Source organism: Macrobrachium rosenbergii, chromosome 34 (assembly GCF_040412425.1).
Source record: "Macrobrachium rosenbergii isolate ZJJX-2024 chromosome 34, ASM4041242v1, whole genome shotgun sequence".
Taxonomy (NCBI): Eukaryota; Metazoa; Arthropoda; class Malacostraca; order Decapoda; family Palaemonidae; genus Macrobrachium; species Macrobrachium rosenbergii.
In genome coordinates this window covers 4,734,050-4,761,549 of record NC_089774.1, presented here as the reverse complement: position 1 = coordinate 4,761,549, position 27,500 = coordinate 4,734,050, and the positions used below count along the sequence as shown (strand labels likewise).

The window sequence follows — 27,500 nt, the reverse complement described above, 5'->3', positions numbered from 1 at the left end:
GCAACAGCAATTTGGTGGCTGTTGTCACGAAAACAACAGCATTTTGGTTGCTGTTGTCACGAAAGCAACAGCAATTTGGTGGCTGTTGTCACGAAAACAACAGCAATTTGGTTGCTGTTGTCACGAAAGCAACAGCAATTTGGTTGCTGTTGTCACGAAAGCAACAGCAATTTGGTGGCTGTTGTCAAGAAAACAACAGCAATTTGGTTGCTGTTGTCACGAAAGCAACAATTTGGTGGCTGTTGTCACGAAAACAACAACAATTTGGTTGCTGTTGTCACGAAACAACAATTTGGTGGCTGTTGTCACGAAAACAACAACAATTTGTTGCTGTTGTCACGAACAACAACAATTTGCTGTTGTCACGAAAACAACAGCAATTTGGTTGCTGTTGTCACGAAAACAACAGTAATTTGGTTGCTGTTGTCACGAAAACAACAACAATTTGGTTGCTGTTGTCACGAAACAACAATTTGGTGGCTGTTGTCACGAAAACAACAGTAATTTGGTTGCTGTTGTCACGAAAGCAACAACAATTTGTTTGCTGTTGTCACGAAAGCAACAATTTGGTGGCTGTTGTCACGAAACAACAACATTTTGGTTGCTGTTGTCACGAAAGCAACAGCAATTTGGTGGCTGTTGTCACGGCTGTTGTCACGAAAACAACAACAATTTGGTTGCCGTTGCCAAAAAACAACAATTTGGTTGCTGTCGTCACTAAAGCAACAGCAATTTGGTGGCTGTTGTCACGAAAACAACAGCAATTTGGTTGCTGTTGTCACGAAAACAACAGCAATTTGGTTGCCGTTGCCACAAAAACAGCAATTTGGTTGCTGTCGTCACTAAAGCAACAGTAATTTGGTGGCTGCTGTCACGAAAGCAACAGCAATTTGGTGGCTGTTGTCACGAAAGCAACAGCCATTTGGTGGCTGCTGTCACGAAAACAACAGAAATTTGGTTGCTGTTGCCACACAAAAAACAGCAATTTGGTTGCTGTTGTCACGAAAACAGCAGCAATTTTGTTGTAACAAAACAACAGCAATATGAAGCTGGTTATTATAACAATGACAACAACAAGAAAACATTTTCGTATAACAAGGAAAACAATAACATTAGTTTAACATAACTTCATGAACAAAAACAAACCAACAATCGAGTTTTCTGTACAGCCGCTACGGCGTATAATCAAGGCCACCGAAAACAGACCTGTATGAGCCGCGGTACATGAAACTCTAACCACGGGCCGGTGGTGGCCTGGCCTATATCGTTGCCAGACGCACGATTATGGCTAACTTTAACCTTAAATAAAATAAAAACTACTGAGGATAGAGGGCTGCAATTTGTTATGTTTGATGAATGGAGGGTGGATGATCAACATACCAATTTGCAGCCCTCTAGCCTCAGTAGTTTTTGAGATCTGATGGCGGACAGGAAAAGTGCGGACAGAAAAAGTGCAGACACAAAAAGTGCAGGGGATAGAAAAAAGTGCTGACGGACAGACAAAGCCGGCACAATAGTTTTCCTTTACAGAAAACTAAAAATAACAAGAATATCTTAATATAACAACATATCAATTATTGTGTTTTCCTCTTTCCAACCTCTTAAAGAAAGGAAGGTCTCTCTCTCTCTCTCTCTCTCTCTCTCTCTCTCTCTCTCTCTCTCTCTCTCTCTCTCCCCCCAAGACCTGACCATACATATCTCTCAGTGACATCTTCCAATCAGGGCTAATGATGGTCCTTTCTCGACAAATTCTCAAAATTCACTTTCAGCTCCGAATTTCTGGCCCGGTTTCCGTGACTTTCTCCACCCCTGGGAAAGGTCAGGGAAGGTCAAGGTTAAGGGTCACCTTTTATGAAGGGATTTTGGGGATTTTATAAAGGGGGTACCGGGATTTTTGTTTATATTTTGGGGGGTTTCTACGATAGATTTTAAAGGATTTATAAGAATAATTCCAGAATAATGCTAAGAAATTTATCAACACTTAATTTCATTAATTTTAAGTATTTATAAAAAAATTTTATACTAATTCTAAGCATTTTTTCAAAATTGTTTAATTCCTTCAATTTTAAGTAGCTTTAAAAATAATTCTATAATAATTCTAAGAATTTTATCAAAATTGTTAATAATTTCATCAATTTTAAGTGTTTATAAAAGTGTTTATACTAATTCTAAGCATTTTTTCAAAATTTTTAATTCCTTCAATTTATGCAGGTTTTTAAAATAATTCTATAATAATTCTAAGAATTTTATCGAAATTGTCAATATTTCATCAGTTTTGAATATTTCAAAAAAAATAATTTTATAATAATTCTTACAATTTAATCAAAATTATTGGTAATTTCATTTTCAATACTTATAAAACATCATTTAATAATAATTCTTAGACTTTTACTAAAACTATCAATAATCTCATCAATTTTAAGTATTTCTAAAAAAAATTAATTTTCATAATTCACTCATTCCAGTCCCAAGCCCGACTCGGCGTCAGTGACCCTGGTAGTTGGGACGCCAGATAACTGGCCCACTCTGCTGGGTTTTCAGGCCTTAATGTAACCCACTGCCCTTAGCACTAGACTCCTAACGTCTGCTAAATAAGCTAATTAATCTTTTGTCCTTGATATTCTCCAAAATAATAATAATAATAATAATAATAATAATAATAATAATAATAATAATAAGAATAAGAAGAAGAAGAAGAAGAAGAAGAAGAAGAAGAAGAAGAAGAAGAAGAAGAAGAAGAAGAAGAAGACTACTACTAAATTACCCACAATTCCCCGTCGCTTCATTCACAAAAAAGGCTTGCCACTACTACAATCAACACGGTGCCTACTATTTATTCACTACAAAAGGCAGTGTTTATAAACACGCTCTCATTTTTTCTTCTTTCTTCTTCTTCTTCTTCTTCTTCTTCTTCTTCTTCTTCTTCTTCTTCTTCTTCTTCTTCTTCTTCTTCTTCTTCTTCTTCTTCTTCTTCCTCTTCGAACATCGAGAAGTAATCCCACGAAATGGACCGGGAGAAAAGTTACGCAATCTCGAGGAGTGAAATCTGGCCATCTAGCCTGTTGCTCGGAAGGCGTAACCGTAAATTAGACCTATGCTATTTTTTTATAGCTGCTATAAGTTTGGCGTCGCTTTGCACTTATTTCTGGGGGCGAGTCGATACTAGAGAACTGCATTGCAGAGAGAGAGAGAGAGAGCTGATGGATAGTGAGGATTAACTCGCTAAGCCCTCTCGTCTTTCATCTATGAATGTATACCTTTTACAAGAGAACTGACCACTGACATTTATCACTTATCTCCACCTCTACTCCTCTTTCTCTCACTCAAGCGTCGACGTACATCATTCTACTAACATCCAGGAACTTGATTCATTGCTTAGAACAACTGCATTTCCTCGAATTTTATGAAATTCGAGCAACAAGCAACATCAAGTGTTGACTCTCAACGAAGACCCAATGGCGCCATCTTCGATAGCTCACACAGACAAGGAACAATAATAAAATTAATCTATTCATATTTTGGGAGACTCTCTCAAGCTGCATCACAATAATTCAATTGAAGATGAAGTCTCTTGACGTAAAACGAACTGATTTTTACACTAAATAAACAAACAAACATTATTTTGAAGGTCACATTTATTCTAAATGTGGAAAAGAAATGAGATAGGGTGTTCAAGACAGAAAAACATTAATATAAATGCTGAGATGGTTTGAACATGTGATGAGAAAAGAAGCAGAGCAATTAGAAATGGTAAAGGGAACACAAACAAGGAAATAGCAGAAATATGGTGTTTGAGGATGGCATGTTACAAACTTTAATACTTAGGTGGTTTGGACATGTTGTGAAAAAGGAAGAAAAGCAATAGAAGTGGTAGCTAGTTACATGGCTAAGAATGTTTTTCTACATAACTGCTTTCCACTGTAAGCCTTGAGTGCAAAGGGAATATGAATGAAGAAATTGTATCTTAATTAGCAAGATTTAAAACCACATATACATGGTAGGTTTGAATCCCACCAGGAGAAAAGAAGAGCTTCTCCATTTACTTCATTTACTTCCTCTGGGATTCAAGGCCCTCAGTGGCATCTGAAACCACAATTACCTGAAAGACTTCGATTCCCACAACAGAATTAAAACTTCTTCATCCACTTCCCTTTTAGAATTCGACGCTTTCAGCGATTGGGAAAAAAGTGAAAAGGCCTTTGCATCTATGCAGAAACGCATGAATATGACGCCTGTACCTGACAGGAAGGCCGTCGAGTGGCAGAAAAACGACCAAAAACGACGCGATAGCTGGCAGGGAGGCTGGTTATCGAGTTATCACACACGGCAATTACGTCGCAATTGGGTTAAAAGTCCATTAGCACGATCGTAACTCCGACTTACGACAAGTCGCAATACAGCGGCTGTCGAGGTTCCTGGGAAAGTGAGGTGCAGGTGACTTTGCGGAATGAAGGGCAGGAATGAAATGGGAATGAGGTCAGTCATCATGATAATGTTGTTTGCTTGTTTATGTGAAATGACAAGACGTTAATGGGTTTGTTCAGGTGGGGTTTTGCAGATTTACGAGTATACGTACACAATTCAAATTCAGTGACAACAAACACATACGGGTATATATACACATACATACATACATACATACATACATATTTACACACAATATATGTATATATAATTTATATAAAGTGAGTTTGATAATGCACAAATAAGGATATCTTTTATGGAGAAAATAAATAAGAAATGTGCTTGGCTTCAATAATAAAAAGTTGAAGTATATGAATATCGTGCAAAATACCAGTTTAGTAAATAAAAAAAAAAGATTATTGAGGTGCAAATGCAACAGTTCAGGAGGAAGGATAAAGTGGTCCAGAATAACACAACAGAGAAAAAAGGAGACACTTAATGAACACGGAGGAAAGAAAGTGAGCAATAACTTCAGAGAGAATAAGAAGTTATTTTGCAAGAATGTGAATGCAGAGAGGATGCTTACTAAGCAAATGGATCTCAGAATAAAGAACAGAAATGGAGGGATAGTATCTGAAGTGAATGAAGCCCTGGCTCGATGGAGTGAGTAATCTGAGGCTTTGTTAAATGTACGGAAAGAGAATTGAGACAGGTAACTGACATAAGAGTTGGGGGGAGGGGTTACGGTAAGTTTGAAAAGACATGTGGATACTATTTTTCTGCCTGTAAACACCTCAATTAAGAAGCTGAAGAATGTTAAGATGAATTCATGGGATACACAACTGAAATACAACAGTATGGTGGTGAAAGTGTCACTGAGTGGCTGACCAGGGAGTGTAAGGTCTGTCTGGATGACGAAAAGATCCAAAGGAATTGGGAGGGAGGAATAATTATTCTCTTGTATAAGAGTCAGGTGATAGATGATACTGTAAGAATCACAAGGCCAGTAATCAGTCATTTCTTTTCTTGGGAGTCACTGCTCTATAAATAAAATCCCTTGCACAATATCCAATGGTAAATTCATGAATGTGACCCCACCATTGTCTTTCCATTCTCTCACGAGAGAAAAAATAAGTTGACTACGAGCTAAAACCGTCCACACTGCAACAGGGATTAATCCCTGTCGCCCTTCCCAACAACAGATGCATATTTAACAGCACGTCACCAGACGCCAAAAATAGCGCCAAAAATATATAGCCAGGTGAAGAAGCCCTTCCCTAGCACGGTGGGGGGGGGGCGGTCGTCGAACCCAACACTCTAGCCTGGACGCAATGCAATCGACACAATCTCGTTACTCGTGGCTCGGTTCATCTGAATATCCCCGTCGGCTGATGAATATTCCCGAAGACGGTTGTCGAGGAGAGCGGGACACGTCTCAAGATTACGCAAATCTTCTCCCCTGAATAATTAAGGGGTCACTGACTCTTAACTCAATCGTTCGGAGAGAACTGACGAGCGAGGTCAATCACCTTGTAGTTGGTTTGTGAGTCTCGGTGGTAAATAATTGTTGTATGTTCTTTTGGCTGAGGTTTCTTCGTTTTAATTCTATTTGGATTCGAGGCTTTGTGGTGAGGAACGTATCCCAAGAGTGAGAAGAAATCGAGGACCTTTTAGTTATACTAGCTGTGACAGTCATCCTTGTAGAGATCTTGGACATATTATAAGATGAATGCAGAATTATATATATATATATATATATATATATATATATATATATATATATATATATATATATATATATATATATATATATATATCTCTCACAAAGTATCTACAACATACACACAAACACACACAAATAAAAACAAACTGAATAACATTGCACACACAATCCCTTATAACCAGTCACCTAACAGAACCTCTTTACATAATATACAATAAACAAAAGCGTTTCCCCAGACTTCGCGGAACAAAGAAAAAAATAGGGGAAAAATAATTCAAATACGACCCAATTTGGGCAAGCGATTACCGATTCCCCGAAGCGGCTCCCACGAAGGATTGCCGCTGTTTGCGGAACGACAGAGAAAAGGACGTCGTGAAATGACCGAAATCCTTAGAACAAACGACGAGAAGAAGGCGCACTAATCGCCTGTTCACCTCCGAGGAGTAGGACCTCGAGGAGGCCAAGAGAGAGAGAGAGAGAGAGAGAGAGAGAGAGAGAGAGAGAGAGAGAGAGAGAGAGGCTTCTTAGACTCCCTGAGAGTCCTTGGAATGAGGATTAAGGGCGAGACGACGAATGGCTTCGGCTTGACCTGATTTTGAGGATCCTATAAAGGATCCTTTGAGGATTCTTTTGAGAATCTTTTTGTGAGGATCTGTTTTGAGGATCTATTCGAGGATTCTTTTGAGGATCCTTGAGGATCATTTTGTTGATCGTTTTGAGGATTCTTTTGATGATCATTTTGTGGGTCATTTTGAGGATCCTTGAGGATTCTTTGACGATCATTTTGAGGATCCCTTTCAGGATCCTTCGAGGATCCTTTAGAGGATCATTTTTGGATCGTTTTGAGGATCCTTGATGATTCTTTGAGGATCATTTTAAGAATCCCTTTCAGGATCCTTCGAGGATCATTTTTGGATCATTTTGAGGTCCTTGAGGATCCTTTGAGGATCCTTGAGAATGATTTTGATGATCCTTTGAGGATTCCTTTGAGGATCCTTTTGATGATCCATGACGACTCTTTTAGAGGATCCTTGACGATCCTTTTGGACATCCTTTGAGCATCATTTTAAGGATCCTTGAGGATTATTTTGAAAAAATCCTTGAGGATCATTTTGAGGATCCTTTGAGGATCTCAAGCCGAGGATCCACTCGACTTTCCTCAATAAAACTTCCTTATCATTCTTCTTCTTCTGAAATAAATTAATATAAGCCAGTCAAAGAAAATGGGAGAGAATGAAAATAAGATAGGTTAAATGACTGAAGAAACACAGAGGAAGGGAGAGAATTCCACAGTCTGGAAGTGAATGGGATGAAAGATGAAAATCAAAGGAGTCGACTCTGAAGTTGGTGATTTCCAAGTAATGTTTGTAAAGCCGTGAGCCTTCGTGCCTTCATTTTCGAATTACATATATTTTAAGGCTTTCCTGAATCAAAAATCAGTAAATAATATACTATACACACAATATATATATATATATATATATATATATATATATATATATATATATATATATATATTTTCTGACTCACGTCGGGATCGAACACAGGTCTCTCAGGTGGAAAGCAAGGCGCTATCCACTGGGCCATACAAGTATGGCCCAGTGGATAGCGCCCTTGCTTTCCACCTGAGAGACCTGGTTCGATCCCGACGTGAGTCAGAAATTTATTTCTGTTCCACACGTGATTGTGTGTTGATGATGATATATATATATATATATATATATATATATATATATATATATATATATATATATATATATATATATATATATATATATATATATATATACTCGTATATATATATATTGTGAGACAAAAATAATCTAAGGTTAATATACTACACATTTTAGACTGATTGTCATCCAGTCATTCAGACTGAAGTACCAGCAAGATTCTCTCTTATATTGCCGCCATTCGTGAGTGTTATTTATCCATTAATTACCTTCATAAACTCGTCCTTCGATGAGATAATTATTAATTAAAGAAATCATTACTCCAAAAAGGCTCTACCTAATTATACCAACACCTTGTACATCAGCCAAACATTGTTGCCAGTTTGTTAAATATATCTTACGCTAAGTGAACTATTTTCATACGTTTTTATACCAAAATGACGCGTGTTTATAAGTGTATGTTTACGCAAAACACATGTGTATGTATTATACATGTATGTGTGTATATAAAACAAATATCTGTTTATATGTGAGGGAACAACTCTCCCCGAAATCGAGAGAAACTGACGTATGGCGTCAATCACCAAAAGAGGAAGTTGTTCATTTCCTTTTCCATCTCCCTTCTTCTTCTTCTTCTGAGAGAGAGAGAGAGAGAGAGAGAGAGAGAGAGAGAGAGAGAGAGAGAGAGAGAGAGAGAGAGAGAGAGAGAGATAATAATAGGGACTGTATTTATTCCCTGTCATTTGACATAAATTTTGGCATGCGATATCGATCAAGACCACGATGAGAAGCCGTTTATCATTTATTTATTTTTTATTATTATTTTTATCATTTTTTGAATTCGGACGCTGCTACAGTTACCTCGAGGAGGCTTTCTATAATCCAGCTCATTCCTCCTTACCTCTGAATAACAATTAAGAGGCCATTAAAGGTCTAGATGGGATGTTTGTTTACAAAACGTCAGTATGAACTGCGTCGTAAATAGCTGTATTTTGGCAACTGGGCGTTAGGCAAAGATGTTGCCACATCGTAGGTTTTAAGTTTAATAATTAATCTTCACACTTGTGTACAAGTTTTATTATAATTTTAGGCCTAGGGCAAATTAGGCTCCTAAAACTACATTACTGACAAACCACAACAAAATTAGTAATGATAATGATATTAATAATAAGTATTTGTGATCCAGTGGTCAGGACCTATGGCAAAACAGTGAGAGACCCCGAATTCGTTCCATGGGCGAGGTGGAACACCCTAGGCACGTTCCATTTAATCGTTGTTCTGGTTTCAAAAATTGTTGTCCATGAGGAAATGGTCATTCTATGTTGTCTATTTTGGCCTCAGCAGTGTGTTATATACTTGGTAGATAGTCGAATGTGGTGCAATACATCCAAGATGGAGAATGGCATGGGGCTTGCAACCTCATCCTAAAGACTTGATGAGGACCAGAAGGTGTTTCATTGCAAGTTTTCTGTACAGCCACTACAGCGTATAATCAAGGCCACCGAAAATAGATCTATCTTTCAGTGGTCTCGGTATAATGCTGTATGAGCCACGGCCCATGAAACTTTAACCACGGGCCGGTGGTGGCCTGGCCTATATCGTTGCCAGACTCACGATTATGGCTAACTTTAACCTTAAATAAAATACAAACTATTGAGGCTAGAGGGCTGCAATTTGGTATGTTTGATGATTGGAGGGTGGATGATCAACATAGCAATTTGCAGTCCTCTAGCCTCACTATTTTTTAAGATTTGAGGGCGGACAGAAAAGTGCGGACGGACAGACAAAGCCGCCAAAACGGTTTTCTTTTACAGGAAAATAAAATTGATATAAATAGTTCCTCTTGAAAAATTAAAAATAAAAAAAAAATAACCCAAGACCCTTCCTTTGTAAGAAGCTTAAAAAGACTGAGAAGAGAAAAATTTAGAAGTCTTCTAAAAATGCTTCCATTTTCCCAAGCCTTAATGAGAGGAGTCTACGCCTCGATTGAAAAGTTTATTATCATAATTATTAGTATTTTTTTCCAGAGCTGGGAATTAATGAGGAAGGGTGTGTGTGTGTGTGTGTGTCTGTGTAAGTTTGGTGTGTACGTATGAATGTATACATGGATTGTTGGAACTTGAAGGCCTTATAGATGAATTTACATAATTGAGTTTTCTGGAAGCGTCTGGAAGTTTTACTTATAAATGACCTTTCTTTACATATCATGTAATTAGGATAGAGCAATTCGTAATAATATAATATATAATTAAATGAAGCAATAATTAAATATATCTTTTAATGAGAATATCACAGTAAATATACCAAAGGCTGATTAATGATTGAGCATTAAAGAAATCTTCATCGAGTAGTCAGGTGATTTATGGCAACTCTTCTGAATCTAGACTGATTTTGTCAATTATCTACCGGTCAAAGATGGCAGTATCTCGCTGATCGAGTTATTAAACGTATTAATAAATTATCTTAATGACTTCTTACGGTGATTTATGCTAAGACCTGCCATCACAAAGTACCAGTTCAAAACATTAAAAATTCAATCACAATTTAACCATCTGGCAACTCGCGGCAACTGACAGATGACGCAACAATGTTTATATAGTTTTGATGACGCAATGAATTTTTCAGAGAGTAAATATGGCGGGTGGAAAGATTTCTGTTCCACTTTGTACATTATTTATGCTCTGAATTTGGCCCAAACTGAGCGACAGGGAGGTTGGTGTATATACAAAGAGAATATATATATATATATATATATATATATATATATATATATATATATATATATATATATATATATATATATATATATATTCTTATAATAAATATGAATTGGAGTTCTAATCTCCATCTTAATACTTACCCTTTTCCTATCTTTTCCAAGGAATAACTTTGACAGTCTGAACTCAATGACAGAACAAAAGATTCACAGTGCCAGCTATAGGTCAATGCAGAGCCAAATTCCCACAAAAGATAATAAAGAAATAAAGAAATAAAAATGCTTTCTAATTCAGGAACAACAATTGGGTCAGGAACTAAGGTAGGTTTTCTCTTTCAGGAGAATGCAGTTCTGATTAATCCCACACTCACAATTTTTTTAGAATCTTACTAAGGAGAAAAACGACCCACTTCTGGTTAAGAGAGTTTTTTTACCATTTATGCAGTCAATAATAATAATAATAATAATAATAATAATAATAATAATAATAATATATGAGTAAGGGAAAATATCCTTTTTTCCCGCAGCACTGTTTCTTTCCCCTCCTCTCCCCATTTTTTCCTGTCCCATTTCCCTTTCCCAACGCCGGGAAGAGGAAATCAAACATCCTATTTTTCCCACTCTCTCTCTCTCTCTCTCTCTCTCTCTCTCTCTCTCTCTCTCTCTCTCTCTCTCTCTCTCTCTCTCTCTCTCTCCACCAAATGCATCTTTACCTCTTCATGTTGTTCTTACCTACAGCTCTCTCTCTCTCTCTCTCTCTCTCTCTCTCTCTCTCTCTCTCTCTCTCTCTCTCTCTCTCTCTCCAAATGCATCTTTACCTCTTCATGTTGTTCTTACCTACAGCTTAAAAAGAATCTCTCTCTCTCTCTCTCTCTCTCTCTCTCTCTCTCTCCGCTGGAGGAGGTCTCAGGCTTCGCTGTTTGCCTTCTCAATACGCCTTTGTTGTTTGGCTTACTCCTCTCCCAAGGGGTGTTGTTCTTCGTTGTTGCTTCCGTCTTTGTTTCGTGTGTTGTTTTAAAAGGCTGTTTTGTTTGTTCTTTCTCGGGAATTCTTCGGGAGTCTGTTCCAGTTTGTTTGTTGTTTGTTTAAACGAGTTATAGTGTTTGTTTATGGTGATTCAGTCTGTCTATTTTGTTGGGGTTCTCTCTCTCTCTCTCTCTCTCTCTCTCTCTCTCTCTCTCTCTATATATATATATATATATATATATATATATATATATATATATATATATATATATATATATATATATATATATATATTACAATTCTAATACGTGATTACTGTCTTCAAAATCGAGAGAGAGAGAGAGAGAGAGAGAGAGAGAGAGAGAGAGAGAGAGAGAGAGAGAGAGAGAGAGAGAGAGAGTCTTTATCCATCAACATTCGCTTCAATTCTCACTTAGATAAATATTCATTTAAATATTTCATAATGCATCCAAATTACTTCAGGTAATTTCAGGAAGGTAATTTCTCAGGCTACTGATATATAATTACATTTAATGAAATAATGACAATTACACGGCTGAAAAAATAACACATTGAAATGTGATTAAGGGTAATTAATTGTAGAATCTAATTAAACTAAAATGGGTAATTTTAATGAATCTCAATCTTCATTTTATTCTCTACTGAAAGATATTGGGATTATTCTATGAAACAAATGTTTGGAGGGGGTTGAGGGAAGTAAGATGGATGAAAGAGAATATGAAAGGAGGTACAGTAAAAAGAAATGAAAGGGGTTGCAGCTAGGGGCTAAGGGACGCCGCAAAGAACTTTTCTCAATGCCTACAGTGCACCTTACACTGACCACAGGGTCAAATCATATTCTACGGCCTAATAAGTCCATAATTGCACCAAGAGTGGCCTGGAAACCTGGCCCATGTCCTCGTTCTGTCCCACAGCAGGAGCTTTTCAACTGTAGACAGATCATCTCCAGATTATCTCCAGTCTAGTAATTTCTATAATCTCCAGTTTTTACAATGGGGGGGTCATTCACTTTATATGGAGTTTCCCTTACTATTTTATATGCTTCGTTTTTCAAGCTTTAAACGTATTGTAAATTATTTTCTTGTTTGATAATAATAATAATAATAATAATAATAATAATAATAATAATAATAATAATAATAATAATAATAATAATAATAATAACCTTTATCATTAAATATTTTTGCTTGTCCCAGAAATAAGTGAAAAAACCATCTTCAATAACATCCAGATTAATAATTAATAATAATAATAATAATAATAATAATAATAATAATAATAATAATAATAATAATAATAATAAATAATAATAATCAACGTCATTAAGTTTTTGCTTCTTCCAGAAAAATGTAAAAAAATTTCTTCAATAACAGCTAGATTAATAATAATAATAATAATAATAATAATAATAATAATAATAATAATAATAATGTTGCAATTATTATTATTATTATTATTATTATTATTATTATTATCATTATTATTATTATTATTATTATTATTATTATTATTATTATTATTATTATTATTATAGGAAAATCACTCAAATGAAATACTTTTTCCATTCACCTTACAATCTCCCAAAAACCCTTTTCAAACCACTCTATTACTCCTTCAACCTGCTTTTATTTTCCTCATCCCCTAACCTACACTCCCAATTCCTTCCTCCACTCGGCCCTGGGCAACATAAATGCACATTCCAACACGCGTGACTGGCCTTTGCAATTGAAAACACCTCCCCCAAAAAATAATAAAATCCCAACTTCTCCTTCCTCCCTCCAAGCGGATCTTGGGTAAGAAAGGCCTTATTGATTAAGGACCAGTTTTAGGGGAACCAGTTGAGTTCGCCTAATGGGGTGGGGTCGGCCCTGCCAAGGTTATGGGAAGGTTGTTTTGGGGTCCGGATAAAGGTTGTGGGATTATAATGGGTAAAGGTTGTGGTGTTATAATGGATAAATGTTATGGTATTGTAAAGGATAAATGTTATAATATTATAAATGATCAAGGTTGTGATATTTTACAAGGAAAATATGATATTATAAAGGATAAAGGTTGTGATATTATAAAGGATAAAGGCTGTGATATTATACAAGAAAAATGTTGTGATATTATACAAGAAAAAGGTTGTGATCTCATAAAGGATAAAGGTTATGATATTATAAAGGGTAAAGGTTGTGATATTATAAAGTATAAAGGTTGGGGTATTATAATGGATAAATGTTATGATATTACAACGGATAAAGGTTATTGTATTGTAAAAGACAAAGGTTATGGTATTGTAAAAGATAAAGGATATGACGTTATAAAGGATAGACGGTTGTGGTATTATAATGGATAAAGGTTATGATATTATAAAGGATAAAGGTTATGGTATTATGAAAGATAAATGTCATATATAAAAGATAAAGGTTATGATATTATAAAGGATAAAGGATATATTATGAAAGATAAAGGTTATTGTGTTATAAAGGATAAACCTTAAGATATTATAAAGAATAAAAGTTATAACATTATAAAGGATAAAGGTTACAATATTACATAGGACATTAAAGGAGATTAAGACACCATCGATTTCCCTCTGAATGGTATAAGAGCAACATTTGGCTAAATGACTGGGATAAGATTATATATATATATATATATATATATATATATATATATATATATATATATATATATATATATATATATATATATATATATATATATATTATATATATTATTATTATTATTATTATTATTATTATTATTATTATTATTAAAATCTTTTGTCCGTTTAACCATCCATACATCTCCCTGTCCAACAGTCTCTTTTCATCAGTCTGGCTGTCAGTCTATCCGGTGGTCTGTTCAGTCTTACACCTATCAGTCTGTTTGACCTTGATCTAAGATCACTGGGTCAAGTTCAAGGTCAAACAGCTAATGTTTGACCCTGACCTTTGAGCACCTGTTCAAGTTCAAGGTCAAACAGCTAATAACTTACCTTGACCTTCGATCACTGGGTCAAGTTGAAGTTCATGGTCAAACAACTAATATTTGACCTTGACCTTCGATGACTGGTTCAAGTTCAGGGTCAAACAGCTAATATCTGACTTTGACATCGATGACTGGGTCAAGTTCAAGTTCAAAGTCAAACAGCTAACGTTTGACCTTGACCTCCGATCACTGAGTCAATTCAACGTTAAACAGCTACTATTTGACCTTGACCTCCGATCACCGAATCAAGTTCAAGGTCAAACAGACAAAAGGGTTCCTCGCTCAGACAAATTTTTACTTCTTTTTTAAATAACGTATTTTTATGTAAAAATTAATGATTACATTAATAACCAATAACTATAACAATGAGAAACATTACATTAATAACAAATAACTAAACAACATTAAAAAATAATGTTTATTCCACAACCAGTCCCTTCAAAGCAATTACGAGGTTATTCGACCCTGAACTGCCCGTTTGTTTTGGTGGGGAGAGAGAGAGAGAGAGAGAGAGAGAGAGAGAGAGAGAGAGAGAGAGAGAGAGAGAGAGAGAGGCTGATATTAAGCCACTAATTGACGCTTTTAATTATGTGGGCCACATAATTATTTTTTGGAGGCTCGGATTATAATGATATTACCAAAGAGGAATTTTAGAATATTTTTCACGTGTTTTTCATTCTACACGCATGTTAATACACTTTCTTTGAAAATTTATTTATCACGGCTCGAGTTGTGATTTTACGAGTATTTCCTTTGATGCAGGTCTGTAAGTTATATTATCTTATTTTTTTATAATTTAACCTTTTAGATATAAAATTTAACCAGTTTCTAAAGTTTCCAATTTTTTCTCATTTGTCAAATTTTTCGACAAATTTTGTTACATTTCAGTCTCTTAAATAAAAAATATCTATAATACATTTCACTAACAAATTTGTTGATATTATGATGATATTCTTTTCAAACAATATTTCTACCCCATTTCAACTTACACACTTATGTATATTATTAGTATATTTCTTTAAAACCCTTATTAAAATATGCTAACCCTTTGTAACTTTTATACATTTTATATTAATCTTCAAACTACTTCTCTAAAGGCAAAGTTCGTCTATTAGAAGCTAAAAAATATTGATAAGTTCCCATTATTCTTTAGGAATTCAAATTATTTCTCAGTCTCCCTAAAAAAAGGCTTTAAATCTTTTTTAACATCAATAGATCGTAAATTAACTTGAAGGCAAGTAAACTGATGAGTTATGCCAAGGACAGTGGGTTCCAGTGAGACCCGAGAGCCACAGGAATGACTGGGCCTTAAGTAAATGTAGTTAATTGCCTAAATTTACTTATTAAGGAAATATCTCCGTAATTATGGCGACCAATAATGCATGTTTATCTTTCTAGCTTCACACTAATTCACATTAAGGCCACATCTACAAGTTGGGCATTGGCTGGTGGTCACCAATCCAAGCAAAGACCAGACCAAACAATATACGCTGTTGCTAATCAAGAGAACAGCATTGAAGAAGGGTTATCCAACTACTGACCACATTTTCCTGTTAGTCTGATTTTTATATGGTTTTATAAATAGGATTTACTGGAGGGCACCAATCCAACCCCTGAGGAGACCAAACATTATATGCTGTTGCTATTGAAGAGACCAGCATTTAAGATGGGTTACCCACCCAACAACTGACCAGATTTTATAATTTTTATATACAAGAGTAGCATACAACTTTGATAGTAAGTTAAATGTGGCGCCCATAGTCCGTAGAGTTTCTCAAAGTTAAGATTTTCCATTTCAGTACAACTCGAAGTCTTCGCATAGAATATAGAAAAAATAGAATATAGAATTTAGGCCAAAGGCAAAGCGCTGGGTCCTATGAGGTCACTCAGCGATGAAAGGGAAACTGAGAGTAGAAAGGTTTGAAAGGTGTAACTGGAGGGAAGCCTCGCAGCTGCACTATGAATCAATTGTCAGGAGAGGGTGGAAAGTTTTAGAGGGAAAAAAGAGAATATGAAAGGAGGTACAGTAAAAGGAATGAACGGGTCGCAGCTAGGGATCGAAAGGACGCTGAGTAGAGCTTACGGAGACGAAGTTTAAAACTGCAGATTTAGGATCCATTCAACTCCTCCCTCTGTAGTCTAACTGAAACCCACTTGAACGGCACCATTCCACCATAAAACCATTGCCCCATTACCATGGGAACGTATCACCCATTATACCCCGCCATTGCCAAGCGAAATCTCCGAAAAATACTCCTGTTTTGGTCGGCATTTTCACAAAAAGGAGAAACTCTTTTGAGTTTAAGATCTTCGAGATTTTCCCACAAAAAAAAAAAAAAGTTAAAGATTAAGGTCTTCGAGATTTTCCCCAAAAAATAAAAAGTTAAAGTTTAAAAGTTAAAGTTTAAGGTCTTCGAGATTTTCCCCCCAAAATAAAAAAAAAAAGTTAAAATTTAAGGTCTTCGAGATTTAAAAAAAAAAAAAAAAAAAGGTTAAAGTTTAAGATCTTCGAGATTTTCCCAAAAAATAAAAAAGTTAAAATTTAAGGTCTTCGAGATTTTCCCCAAAAAAATTAAAGTTTAAGATGTTCGAGATTTTCCAAAAAAAAAACTTTTAAAAACAGTTAAAGTTTAAGATCTTCGAGAATTTCAAAAAAAAAATAAAAAATTCAAGTTTAAGATCTTCGAGATCTTCCCAAAAAATACAGAAAACTTCTAAGTTTAAGATCTTCGAGATTTTTCCAAAAAATAAAAAAGAATCTTTTCCCCGGAGCAAATAGCGGTCCTCCTAATTGGGCGATCCTGGCGTCACACAGTTTGCGGGTCAATTACCTGGGGAATTTACGTTCTCCGGCTAGGGGAAGGACCTCGTTCTTGACAACGAGGAAGCGTTTTGGAATCTTTCGCGAGGTGCGGTTTGAGGTTTCTAGAGGACTGGGTTTTCATCATTATTATTATTATTATTATTATTATTATTATTATTATTATTATTATTAAAATTAATTATGTATCCTGATAAAACATAACTGAATAGATAAAACATGACAAAAGAATAAAATAATAATAATAATAATAAAAACAATTAATAATAATAATAATAGATTTAATTATTATTATTATTATTATTAATATTATTATTATTATTATTATCATCATTAAAGCTACCATTTACAATAATTATAACATCAGGCTTCACACACATGAATAATAATAATAATAATAATAATAATAATAATAATAATAATAATAATAATAATAATAATAATAATACCACCAAATTGACGCCACTGAAATAAAACCCCATTCGCCTCATTACGTCATCAGAATACACACACCCTCGACCTCGTTAAGTAGGTCATTAGGCAAGTTATTAAACCCTTTTTATAAAGAGAAAGAATTGGCCTCGTTAAGAAGTTCGTAAATACGGGGTTATTCCTTCTTCTTCTTCTTCTTCTTCTTCTTCTGCTTTATGGCTCCGCGCCCCGTGACCTCTGCCCTTGAATTTGCATTACACTTCATTAAGGTCAGGCCAGTTAAGAATGAGAGAGAGAGAGAGAGAGAGAGAGAGAGAGAGAGAGAGAGAGAGAGAGAGAGAGAGAGAGAGGGGTCTTTTTGCACTAGGTCTAAAGAATGAAAAGTCAGATTTTCCTTTGTGCAAGCAGAGAGAGAGAGAGAGAGAGAGAGAGAGAGAGAGAGAGAGAGAGAGAGAGAGGGTGAAACCACTATTTGGATATACTTAGGAATATTTTCTCTTCTCCGGGGATTCAAGATTTACATTTCGAGCCACGAGTTGAATAAACACTGGAAATATCTCTATTACAACTCAGACTCTAATATTATAATAAAACTGGATATATATACATTAAGTATTTTGTAACTACATAAGATATGCTATTAAATGTATATATAATCAAACATATATTTGAATATAAATCACTAATTTTAATCTTAAAATAAGAAAGGACCTTATTGCAATATAAAATCTTTAGCCATATTCACAGCCGGGAGAATATTATTGGAATTTAGACTTAAAAATAAAAAAATATATATATAAAATTCTTGGGCCATGACCCTCGGAACATTCTTAAAAACTCCAGCGTTTTTCCGCCGCAAGGAATTTTAGCTTGGCAGAAAGACCCATTCATCTCTGCAGAATTTAGCTGAAGAATATCTGAGCGTCTTAAAAAAAAAGCTTTTTAAAAGAATATCGGTCTAGTGGAAAGAGGAATGTATAGACGCATGGTCTAGCAACCCTATCTCGAACGAGTTTAAGCATTTGCGCGCGTGCGCGAGCGAGTTTGTGCGTGCGTGTGTATGTGTACAACCTCAAAAACATCCCTCTGTCAAGCGAAGTGAGACGGGCAGGTCCTCCCAATTCATCCCGTAAACCGCATTATGTCCTAACAGTCGAGTCAGCGTCTCTCCTGAAGGGCTTTTGAAAGAAGAAGAATGGGAGCACTCTCTCGGGTCTCTCTATCCCCCCCCCCCGGCCCCTCTTTGTGTTCATAAAGCCGAGTCAGCGAACGCAAAGCCGCTTCCGGCGAGGATATTTGTTTCCCCTTTATTCGTTTCTAATCTGCTCTTCGGCTCTTTCGTTGCGTTTTCGTTCGTCGTATTATGTCTTAATTTGTTGTTTTAATTGTTTGGGGATTCGTCGGTTTTTTGTTAAAGACAGATCGTATTTTTGTCTTGTTTATGTTTCGATCGGTGTCGCTGGCAAGCTATGAACGAGCATTTAAAAAGATAGGCCTAGAATTTTCTTAATATGCAAATAAGCTTCCACATAATAGCCATAACAGAGAACAAATCAATACAAAATTTAATACTTAAGCTATGCCCTAGTCCTACGTTAAAGTTTACGTTAATTAAAAGTGGTCCTTGATATCTTAAGCTGGTCTCATTGTAACCCAGCAACTGTTCAGGATTGCATATTTTGGCACAGCTTGGCTTTTCAACCCTCCCCTTCAATCCGGGCTTAGGATCGGCTTGTTACAAGTTTTAGTAGTGCTCGGCGTTTTCCTACATGGCAAAAATGTTATAATACGCCTAAAAATAAGCACGGGAAAACAAACAAACAAACAAATAAACAAACAAAAGACTGAAAACGAATAAAACGCCAGAAAACCTCAAGCCAAAGTCAGAGACGGAGCGAGGTTCCAAACAATGGCGGCCATTCCCCGTAAAACTTCGGGGCAGAAATTTATAACAAAACCGTTCCACGATGTCTTTTACCATCCATTTACGGGAACGAGATTTCAATTAATAACTGGAATCCCGAAAGTTCTGTTGGTTGGAACTAAAGTATGAAGTTAATTACGCCCCAGAAAAGAAAGTTTGGCAGCTTCAGGCCGGCGGGAACAATCATTCCCCCTCTTGGCGGGAAATTCTGGCGGGAAAAATCATTAAAAAGCGCCGAAACAATTGTCGTCTTTTTCTTCTTCTTCTTCTCGATTTCAAACTTTTAAAATGTAGGGCTCAAAAGTTTTCCTTTTTCGAGAATTATCAAGTTTCTTGTCCCCCCCTTTTTATTGTCCTTTATGGCCTCGTGAAAATATCATTTTAAACTGTGAGAAAACGGGAGGAGGAAGGAGAGGGAGATGACAGAAAACGATAGCAAGTAGGACACCGGGTCACATTTCTAGACTAAAGATATTTGCCAAATGAATTTGTCCTTTTAATTGAGGGGTGACAATTAGAGCAAGACACATTTAAGGAAGTAGGACAAATAAGCAGGACTAAAATTTAGGAAAGGAGACAGATATGGAGAGCAAATATCTTATGGACGAAGAAACAATACAAAAAGAACCTTTAGGCCGATGTGAAGTCATCCCTAAGAGGATCAATTATACTAAGACCATAGATCTATTAACCTCTGCTTTATTTATCTACTTATTTATTTATCTAATTATTTATTTATTTACGGGAAGAATTATCTCTGATACAACATGCATTCCATGGAAAATGACGCCATCAGGGAATTAATTTTGAAACACGACCTTTCAAAACGACGTACGAACGCGAAGCGCAGCAGCAATCGACATTGTTTTGACAACCGTAATTTCCATCGACGTTTTAAAAACAAAACAACGTAATTACTTCAGCCATCATGGGAAATGTTTTGGCAGTCATTGCTTCCGTCCACGCTTTGGAAAACATAATACTTACGAGTTGCGCAGTGGTTAGGAATGCTTTGTTACTTTCCATAGACTGTACAAATACTTGATGGTGAATTATAATCCACAACTGTGTGATTGTAGCGTGATAAAGATGTATAAATTACAACGTTAAAATATGACATATGATTCTGCATCATTTTATCGGCCAAGAAACCTTTCCTATACGAAACCTTTATAGATATCTTTGTAGTTTTTATATATATATATATATATATATATATATATATATATATATATATATATATATATATATATATATATAAAAAACAATTAGAACACGTTCTCATTTTACTTGTACCATTTTCTATAATGAAGCCTTCGCCTTCACCGTAGGAAATGGGATACGTTCTATCTCCCGAAAACAGAGTAGATACACGATGCGCACTGATTACTGTTTTCTAATCTAAGGCATCGTAGGGTAGTAGGCCTAATGGCCCAGTCATTTAGAGGTTGTAATAAGATATCGTCTTGATAATTATGATGGTTTAGTGGTTCTGATTCCCTTTGGACAAATATTTGGATAAACTGTCTTTATTTCAAAGGTTGTGGTCCCGTTGGCGTGGTTTTGTGTGTTACAGACATACACACACGCGCGCACAGACACGTATACACGAAACTCCCTGTCCCTGGTTGACTTTCTATCCGTGTTTGTGTCTCTTTGTCACGTGACCTAGTTATCTTACGGTGTTATTTAGGATTCTCTCTCTCTCTCTCTCTCTCTCTCTCTCTCTCTCTCTCTCTCTCTCTCTCTCCCTATTTCCTAAAATGAATATCCATCACATTTTTGCATTTTTGCTGTTTCATCAAACATAACAATATGTCCCCTAGAAGGAGTTTTCCCTAAATTTCAACCACCTTTGACCATTCAAGGTCATATTACCTCCAGTACAAAATTCTTGATCTAGGCAAACATTAATTTTTTGCTCCTTAAATTCAAAATTCTTTAGCCCATAAAATTCAACAAAGAACATCAAGTAATGCCTACAGTACACCATAAACATTTTTTGAATTTGTATCCACAAATTCAAAAATGTTTAAGTAACAAAACTCAAATTAAATTTTTTTACAAATTCAACCTTTTTTTTTAGCTCCTAAAATTCAAACACATTACTTGCATCCTAAAACTGAACTTATTTTTTAACTTAAACTTTGTTTTGACTTCTCAAATTCGCATTTCTCGTCTCAAAAGAACTAATCTTATTTTCCTCGAATGTCAAACTTCTTTGTCAGCTCAAACTTCATCTTCTTTCTCTGAATGATCAGATTCTGAACTCAAATGAAGCGGATTCTGGCATCAGTTCTGCTTGACTCAGCAGAATCTCTTCCCAGCTCCGAGGGATTACCCCCGTAGGAGGGTAGTACCGTCAGTGCAACCCACGCGGTGCACTGTAGGCATTACTTGAGGTTCTTTGCGGCGTGCCTCCTTGAGGCCCCTAGCTGCAACCCCTTCCGTTCCTTTTACTGCACCTCCTTTCATATTCTCTTTCTTCCGTCTTACTTTCCTCAATAATCTCCTAACAATTGATTCATAGTGCAACTGAGAGGTTTTCCTCCTGTTACACCTTTCAGACCTTTCTACTGCCAATTTCCAGTTTCAGCGCTGAATGACCTCATAGGGCCCAGTGCTTGGTCTTTAGCCTAAATTCTATATTCAATTCAATCCAAAAGATTACAAAAAAAATCGTGATAAAAAGGATTTAAAAAATCGTGAAAAATACACAAGCATATAAGGCAATTATTGAGTAGCGGTTGGCTGAAAAGACCAGAGGTCCACACCAGAGGTCCACACCAGACTTCTTATTTTCTTTCACCTTGCCAATACTACAATTAAAATTCTAAACTGGCTCCAAATCACAGTCACAATTCTATGTTCTCTCGGAGCTATCTTCAAGGTTTATCTCAAAACACAAATGAAATTTGGAGTCAAAATGTCAAAGAAGTTGGACAGCTCAGCAGGAAGGAGCCGAGGCAACGTATGAAGCGGTAAAGAAAAGATTAATGAGGCTTTGGTGACTAGCAATGATTGCACGCCACTTTGAACAGCTGAGCGCGTGCGTGGGACTTGTCATTTCGCGCAAAATTTTCAACCTCACTTTTTTATTTATTTTATTCATTATTCAGTCACCTGAGTTACTTTAGAGCTTTGTTTAAAGCTTAATCATTTATTTTTTATTTTGATCTTACATTTTTCTTAACGTACTTCTTTATTCGTTTCCTTATTATTATCAATTTACTGCATTTTATCGCAAAGAACAACTTTTGAAAAACAAAGTTTGCCCAAGAGGATTCATGAAAAATATATGAATAAAAACAAAGATAATAATAATAATATATAAATAAATTTACCAATAAACTTACACAAAACTAGATTAATATTATCTATGAACTGATATATGACAAAATAAACGGTGAATACGTATGCAAATAATTATGGCAAAAACATTTCAACAAATATGTTGAATTCAACATATATAAATACACAACTGTAAGAAACATCAAATAAACACACCACCGCATAAATAAATAATTAATTAATCAAAAAACATTAAGAGATATATAAAAAGAAACAAAAAAAGAACAGCAAAATACGAGAATAAAAATTCGAACGAAAGCGAGCCGCCGTGCGAAGAGAACGGTCCCGCATAACAAATCCTTTTTTTAAAACGAACTTAATTAATTTAAGGCGGCTGTTGGTCATAATAATGACAAGGAAGCGAAGCAGCGGGGTCTCTCTCTCTCTCTCTCTCTCTCTCTCTCTCTCTCCGTGTCGTATCTTCAACACACTCAACTTTAATACACACCCACTACATGTAGGCTATATGAGCACAATGGCTGGATGGTTGGCTAATGAAAAGTCACTTTACGACGCGAACCCAGTTTTATTTTAAAACCTGGTTCTCTGTGTCCTTAAATACACACACACACACAACACACACACACATGTATAAGTGTATTTAAAGTGTGTTAAACTGTATTTTCGTATGCCTATAAAACTACGCAAACGCACCTAAAGTAGGTGAGTGTACAACGAAGATATTGTTTGGAAAAGATTCCCAAACAGCACCATTCAGCTCTTTCTAAACGCCATCTAGTGAGTAGAGTAACAATTAGTTTTCAAGGTGTGACACCCTTACCTGAGATATAATCAGCAGTAATAATTTATGGCGCTACAGAGACAAGGAACTCGAACAAACGCACACAAGGGAGGAATAACACGACAAAGAGAGCCTTTTCAAAGGCAAATCCCGCGACCTGTTACTAATACTAATACTGATATAACTAATGATAAGCCATTGTATGTATTCTGAGTCTTTAAAATCATTTTAGAAATTCCTTAGATATAAATTTTAATGTCCGAGAGTTGAAGCCAGGTACGAATTAATAATCTTTAATATTTTCACCTTAAATACGCATTCCAAAATTATATTTTGGTAAAGAATATACTTTAAAAAAAGCAGACTTGGCATCAGCTCTCAGCAGACGACACTTGATGACGTCATTCAAGATTTTATCCTTTCCGCTAGAAGATAAACAGCGCTGCTAACTTTTAATATATATGTATATGTATGCATATGTATGTATATGTATATGTATATGTATATGTATATATATATATATATACATATATATACAAAGACAATCCACGAAGGAAAGAAAAACGATTGAGTGATGCAAAGCATATCTTACAATGTGTGTATAAATTTACACATCACATCCTGAACAAAATTGACAGCATTGGGTAATATAGTAACAATAATAATAATAAGAAAATGTCGTGGATATTAACAGGTTATCCTGACTCACGATCTCATGAGCTCTTAAGAGAGTACGTCTTAAGCTCTTGGTACCGATTTTAATGGACCTACACAACAATATATTTTTGGAATCTATTCTTCATTTTAAATGCCACTGGGAAAACTACAGAACACATTTATTACTAAATATTAATCAACATTCTGGAGGGACATTACAACATGCAAGCAGAAAAATAACCTAACCTAACCGAACCCCAACCTAACCTAACCTAACCTACCCTACCCTACCATAACCTAACCTAACCTAACCTAACCAAACACAATTCAAGTCAAATTTGCTTCAGAAATATTATTGGTTAAGAATTGAACAGCAAAGACAATAGCAAGTTAATGTTGATCACACTTCAAGTAATGAATAATAATTCTTTTTAATTGTTCAGAGATTATGTCCCAGTAAATTTTTGGCCTATGATACCCCCGAGGGTATGGATACCCACAGTTACGACCAGAAATAAGAAAAAGATGTTTCAAAGATCAAATAACATTCAGACAGTTTTGTCCCTACATCCCTATGGCACAGATGCCCTGGGTTATGTATCCCTACCATAAACAAGAGGATTGGTCAGAGATCAAATACTATACCCTTAGGCTTTTGTCCCTTATACTGCCAAGAAGATGAATACCCTCAAAAATATTTTTCCAAACCCCGAAAGGGTATGGGTGCCTACAATTATGAACCCATGCTTCAGACTAAAGGATTGTTGAAGTATGAAGTCCCATACACAAGGATTTTGACCCGTTTAGCCCCTAGAGGGTTATGGATACCCACAATCACATACTGCAGCCTCAGGCAAAAGTGCAGCTCTGAGGTAAAATCCCATACACAGATTTGAGCTCCTATATCCTTCCTTATATTGCAAGAAACTTGCAATGTAACATGATTTTTGCATTCAGATTCAAGTCAAGCAACCCCAAATACCCCATTTTACCAAATTTGAGGACCAATAACACGATTTTGTACTTAAATTCAAACCTAACAACGCAAAATACCCCCATTTTACCAAATTAGGACCGTTAACACGATTTTGCATTTAAATTCAAGTCTAGCCACGCAAAATACACCATTTTACCAAATTTGAGGACCAAAATTGAATTTCTGCAGCAAGGAAAGACTTCAAAGTCCTGTCTTACCTGGGATACTGAACCTCAGGTACAGAAAACGTTTCTAGCTACAAAAACTTTTCTACAAAAAACATTTCCAGCAACAAAAAACATTTCCAGCTACAAAAAAAATTTCCAGCTACAAAAAAACTTTTACATCAAAAAAACATTTCCAGCTACAGAAAAACATTTCCAGCTAAAAAAAAACATTTCCAGCTACAACAAAACGTTTCCTACAACAAAAAACATTTCCATCTAAAAAAAAAAACATTTCCAGCTACCAAAAAAATTTTTCATAAAAAACATTTCCATCTCAAAAAAAAATTCCACCTACAAACAAACATTTCCAGCCACAAAAACTGAAACGCCTGTGTGGTCTATCACCACCCCTTACCTGTATTCGTCAGCAGGATCGTCGGATTGGGGTCAAAGGTCACAGTCAGCCTCTCAGACTTATCCTTGACGTTGTTGTTGTTGACGGAGGGTATGGGGGCGCCGCCCTCGGCCGCGAACTCCGCCGTGGCTCCTGGAGGAGGCGCTGCCGCGCCGTTCGTCTCCGAGGTGATGACACCCACCCCGGCGCCGACCTCAGTGTCGTTCAAGTCCATGATGACCTTGTTAGAGTCCTTCATAACAACCATCTTGAGTCCGAGGGGGAGTCCAGGAGCCCGGGGAACTTCTTCAGGAGCGGAAACATCACAGGGTGAGGCTCATCGTCAGAAGGACTACAATTGGCATCGTGGTGGTGGTGGTGGTGGGGAGGTGTTGGGAGAATGTGTCCTCGCGGATTCTAAGAATGGAAGCTGTGATCTGGGACTTCCTCGGGTATTCTGAGATGGGAAGATGTGGTGGAATCCTCCTGAGTATTCTAAAGGGGTCAGAGATGTTCTAAATACCCCTGAGTATTCTAAAATGGCCTTATAGACCAAATTCTCCTGGGTATTATAAATTGGCCAGAGATGTTTTAAAGCCTTCTGGGTATTCTAAAGGTGTCACAGATGATCTAAATACCCCTGAGTATTCTATAGGGGCCAGAGATGTTTTACAGCCTCCTGGGTATTCTAAAGGGGCCACAGATGTTTTAAAGCCTCCTGGGTATTCTAAAATGGCCAGAGATGTTGCAAACTCCTGAATATTCTCTTAGGCTCAGAGAAGCTCTGAGAGTAACCTTCTGTATTCTGAGAACTCAACAGACAATCTGATGACTTTCTTGACTATTCTAAGACAGGAAAAGATAGTCTATAAGAATCCCCTCGACTATTCTACCAAGGGATGATCTGTCCTGTGAATGCTCCAACTATTCCAACAGAATAAACTTGCCCAGGGACTTTCTGACTATTCTAAAACGGGAACAGACTATCCTAAGATAGTCAGAGACTATTCCAGGACCTTCTTATCTATTCCAAGTGGCCTTCCACGCAACAGGGTATAAAATCGAGTTAAAAGTCACCACACAGTTTTGGAAGAACGAAGTTGGAGGAAGACATTCCCCAATATTTTCTTTTTTTTTTTTTTTCATAAAGTGTATGGACAGAGAGATTCACTCTACGTCGCAAATGTAGGGGTCGTAATTTCTTGATGGTCACTGAAGACGAGAGAAGCGGTTGATGACAGTCTACTGAAAAGAGAGAGAAGAAGATTATTAGGTTTGACTGAGATGAGAAGGGTCGAGACATAATTAAGCAGTAGAACGAATACAATCAAAATACTGAATTTATATATTTATATATATATATATATATATATATATATATATATATATATATATGTGTGTGTGTGTGTGTGTGTGTGTGTGTGTGTGCACCTGTTTGTGTATGTGTGTGTGTATAGTTTCACCTTGAACTGAAAGTCAAGTACAGATATTTTCCTAACCGCTGCTTAGAAACAAAATCTCTCTCTCTCTCTCTCTCTCTCTCTCTCTCTCTCTCTC

General features: G+C 36.0%; 1 protein-coding gene across 2 annotated transcripts in view; it reads right to left on the bottom strand.

The window, feature by feature from the left end:
• LOC136856089 (serine/threonine-protein kinase PLK1-like) overlaps positions 1 to 27,500 on the bottom strand; it is a 104,963-nt gene that overhangs the window by 24,183 nt on the left and 53,280 nt on the right. Inside the window, exon 2 of one of the 2 annotated variants that reach the window (XM_067133718.1) lies at positions 25,965 to 27,188. In XM_067133718.1, coding sequence (XP_066989819.1) covers positions 25,965 to 26,211 — 247 coding nt within the window. In that variant the 5' untranslated portion in view covers positions 26,212 to 27,188. The remainder of the gene's footprint in view (positions 1 to 25,964; positions 27,189 to 27,500) is intronic. The other variant, XM_067133719.1, reaches the window with a different exon arrangement.